Source organism: Nematolebias whitei, chromosome 8 (genome assembly GCF_014905685.2).
Source record: "Nematolebias whitei isolate Nwh7 chromosome 8, NemWhi1, whole genome shotgun sequence".
In the NCBI taxonomy this organism is placed as follows: Eukaryota; Metazoa; Chordata; class Actinopteri; order Cyprinodontiformes; family Rivulidae; genus Nematolebias; species Nematolebias whitei.
In genome coordinates, this window is record NC_056505.1 from 39,087,312 (window position 1) to 39,091,862 (window position 4,551).

General features: G+C 38.4%; 1 protein-coding gene across 1 annotated transcript in view; it reads left to right on the top strand.

The window, feature by feature from the left end:
- The window catches only part of top3b (DNA topoisomerase III beta), a 26,566-nt gene that overhangs the window by 4,605 nt on the left and 17,410 nt on the right, over window positions 1–4,551 (top strand). Inside the window, exons 6-7 of the mRNA XM_037680618.1 lie at window positions 2,366–2,522; window positions 2,879–2,992. Of these exons, the coding sequence (XP_037536546.1) occupies window positions 2,366–2,522; window positions 2,879–2,992 (271 nt within the window). The remainder of the gene's footprint in view (window positions 1–2,365; window positions 2,523–2,878; window positions 2,993–4,551) is intronic.

Below are 4,551 nucleotides of genomic sequence, written 5' to 3' on the forward strand. Positions count from 1 at the left end.
ATCCATCCATCCATCACATCTACCCACCCATCCATCCATCCACCCACCCATCCATCCATCCATCCATCCATCCATCCATCCATCCATCCATCCATCCATCCATCCATCCATCCATTATCTTTTACCACCTTCTTCCTTTTTGGGTTGGGGGTTCACTGGTGTCCATGTCCAGCAGTCACTGTGCGAGAGACGGGGGACACCCTGGACAGGTCTCCAGTCCATCACAGGGACACATGGAGACAAACAACCATTCACTCTCTCACTCACACCTAGGGACAATTTTAGAGTTACCAATCAACCTAACATGCATGTTTTTGGTCTGTGGGAGGAAACCGGAGTACCCAGAGAAAACCCACGCATGCACGGAGAGAGCATGCAAACTGTACCCAGAAAGACCTCCAGACTGGGATTTGAACCAGGGACCTGCTCACTGAGAGGCAGCAGCTCTACCAGTTGTGCCACCGTGCCCATTGCTAGAACATTTTTCTTCAAATTCAGATTACTACAAATGAAATAAGATGAAATCTAGCTGAATGTCCTGACAGTTCTTCTTTGATTTTAGCCAAACCTAGAACAAATCTCTCATTGGACTACGACTAAACAAACGACATGTAGTTAGAGTGCCGCTGATTGAAACAGATGTTTTTGGTTTTCATTATTTGTAAACTATAATCATCAAAATTACAAGAAATACAGGCTGGAAAGAAATCTCTGTGTGTCTATATAAAATAATCTTTATAAAATATGAGTTTCACTTTTTGAAATGATTGACAAAGAAATGTGAACTTTTTCACAATATTCTAATTGTTTTAGTTCAGGGCTGTTCAACTAACCTGCTCAGGGGGCCACAGTTTCTGAAAGCCAGCAGCTCAGGGGCCGGACATCCAGCAGTTAAAATCATTAAGTAAATAAACTAAGTATCACAATGAGCTGTTACCTTTTAAATTTATTTGTTTTATTGCATTGAATCAGAAATGCAATAAACAGAACCCAAACCCAGAACACTCACTATATATTTTTTAATGAACCCATTGATGGGCCTGACTGAAGTCACCGGCCCGCGGGCTGCCAATTGACTAACCCTGTTTTAGATGCACCTGTAGCTGTACAGCTCTAGAAATACAGAAATTAAAATAAGGCGCCCTGGAATCATTTGGCAACTCTTTTTTTAATACGCTCAGCTCTGCAACTTGTGTGAGGCACCAGTGAACCCCCAAGAACGCTTTTTGTAGTAATTATGTTTAAAGTTTTTAAGTTTGTCACGTCAGACATGCTCAATATAACCAAACTAGAGCCTGACCGATATGGACATTTTGTCTATCGCCGATAACTTTATTGGGAGGGGAAGGCAACTGCTGATTACTGATATAATGGCTGGAAATTTTTGAGCTTTGTTCACCCCCAAGAATCTTTAGTAAACAGCGAGTGGGGCGGGGCTTGTTTATTTAGCACAGCTGTTAGCAACCATGAAGCTATTCAGATCCACGCTTTAGGTTTACAAGTGGTGCACTGGTCATAAAAGCAGTCTTCCTAACTTGCGTTCACATTTTCTGTCCTCCACTATTCATCATAAAGTCATCAAGTGTGTTACAAAAATATAATTTAATTATAGAAACACCTTCACTGTCCATTGTTTAAAGAGTCAGTCACGTATGGTGAAGGTTTAATTAGTACTGACCGCAGCAGAGTTTATTTTTCTTTGTAGAGAAGTAAAGATTTCAGACAAACAATGCATTTCATTAAGGATGACAACAACAACGTTACTAACTCTGATATATATTTTACCGTTACGTTAGATTTATTGCTCTGGATAGTTTTACAAGACAATAGCCTATGCTAGTTTATCTAAACGTTAGGTTGCTAACTTGATAGGTACGTAGCTAATGACAAGCGTCCTGGGACGGCTGTGGCTGAGTGGTTAGAGCAGTCGTCCTCCAATGCAAGAGTTGGGGGTTTGAATCCACCAGCAGTCACATGCTGAAGTGTCCCTGGGCAAGACACTGAACCCCTCATAGCCTCCAATGTGTGTCCCATCAGTGTATGGATGTGATAAAGCTCTGATTAATCTCTTTAAAATGATTTGTTCAATTAGCTTTGTAGAGATCTAGTAGAGAGCTGTATGAATGGGTAAATTAGAAGTGCTTATATCGGCGCATAATGGGACAATTATCCTCAATACCTATAGGTCCCCAAACGTCTATCTGCCTAAATTATTGGCCCCTACCAATATATCGGTCGGGCTCTAATCCAAACATCACTGAAGGTTCATGGCTTTTGTTCAGGGTGAGATTTGAGTCAGTTCTTCCTCAAGTTTATTTGCAGCAACTCAAAGCTGCTCCTACTGATTTTAAACCTGCCTTTTCAGATTCCAGACTAAGTATTTTCAAGGCAAATATGGCAATCTGGACTCCTCCTTAATCTCATTTGGACCATGCCAGACTCCAACACTGGGTTTTTGTGTGGAACGCCACGACAAGATCCAGTCCTTCAAACCAGAAACCTACTGGGTTCTTCAGGCAAAGGTACAGCAACCCACAGACTCTTTCTAAGATGAGCACAGGTGTCATGATGCAACGATAACCCCTACCCACAGGGTTTTTGAGCTGTTTTTAATGTGCTCACATTGAACCAGAGGGGATAAATATGGTTACCAACAGAAACGACAAACATCAAAAGACCTGTTTCATGCATCTTAATGAGTTGTCTCATTTTGACCATTTCAGAAACTTCTGCTTTGAAACACTTTGACATTGTACCAGCTCTTTAAAACTGGATAATATCTCCATCTTTTATTGTCTATGGTAAATCTTTTACTGACACAATTGAGGTTATTGTTGCATTGTTCTAATCTTTAATGGTCCTTGTTTGTTTCGATCAGGTGTTCAGAGGAAAAGACAGCCCTCTGATCCTGGACTGGGACAGGGTGAGAGTCTTTGACAGAGAGGTGGGGCAGATGTTTCTCAACCTGGCCAAGACTTCCAAAGAGGCCCAGGTAAAAGACCAACATCTTCATACCAAGAACCATTAGTAGTCTGGGTGACGAAGTGGTGAGTCGTATCCGTGTTGTTGGCATTCTATTTTAAGTGGTGCGCCGGCTAAATGTCTCGCTCAGATCAACTGCTAATATGGCTAAACCAGGGGTCTGCAATCTGTGGCTCTGGGGCCACATGTGGCCCTTGAGTCCCTCTTTTGCAGCTCTTTGAAGCTTTGACCAAAACTTACATGAAATTTAATTTGATTGGTTTTTATACCCACAACATTAAAAAAGGCTTTGGCACTTTTAGTTGTTAATTTTATGCAAATGTTTGAATGATAGTACTAATTTTTGCTTTATTACTTCAAAACTTAATTTTTCCTCACATGTGGATGCAAGAAGTTACGTGTAATTTTACTAAAGTAAGATTTTACATGTTTTGGAGTCATTTAAACATGAATCAATGTTTTTTTTTTAAGAAGGTGACTGTTTTAATAACCTTTGTTAATCCACCTTGAAAGGTACTTTTACTGTTGTTCCCACTCATGACAAATTAAAATATAAATAAATAAATAATAAGCATAATAAAGGACCAATTGATGAGAGAGAAATTTGACACATGAAGCCATTTGGTGATATTGTTTGTCCAGACACATAAAGTTCAGTCTGTATTTATGAACACTTTTTTATATAACACTGGCAGTGGTGGAGAAAGTACTCAAACACTGTACTTAAGTAAAAGTACAAATAACAGACAAAAATATACTCTAGTAAAAGTAGAAGTACAACATTAACATTTTTACTTGAGTAAAAATAAATAAGTACTTGCGTTTAAAAATACTTTAAGTATTAAAGTAAAAGTACTTGCTGAACGTATTACCTAATGCAATGGTCTACAATATCATTAAGTGTTGTACCGTATGTATATTTTCTGTAATACATTAATAGTGTTGAGCCATTTTAATGAACAAAGCTGCAGATAATACATGTTTTTATTTTGTGACACAGTTCACACTTGGACTTGTGATTCTGTGCATCAGAATTTCAGGGATGACCTGCAGAGTTAAATGCCATTAAGCGAAATAAGAAAGAGAAATGATTTTACCTTTGAAAGTTTTTATTTAACACAAAGTAAAACCAATGTGTAATTTTAACTGCAGTAAACACATTTAAGTAAAAGTTGTCTGCCTGAACAAAAGGAGCATTAGACACAACAAAGGAATATCTGATCATTTCAACTCCAGTTTGTCATCAACTCTAGTTAAAATACTGTCTAGTCAACTTTGTAATGGGTCAATAGTGAACAATATTTTAACTTCCTGACACCATTTTTAAAACTTGGACCTGAGTGTTGAGACATTTGGAGACATCTCTTGTCTCCTAACATCATGAACTGACACATTTTAATATTGCAGCAAGAATTTCTTGTTCAAGTTCACAAGAAGTAGGTTTTCAAAGTTTTTTGAGTCCAGTCTGGCTCTTTTGGGAGAGAGAAGCTGTCCTACTGTACTGAATAATCTTTCAATAATTTTTCAATAGTCTTTCAATAATCTTTCAATAATCTTTCAATAATCTTT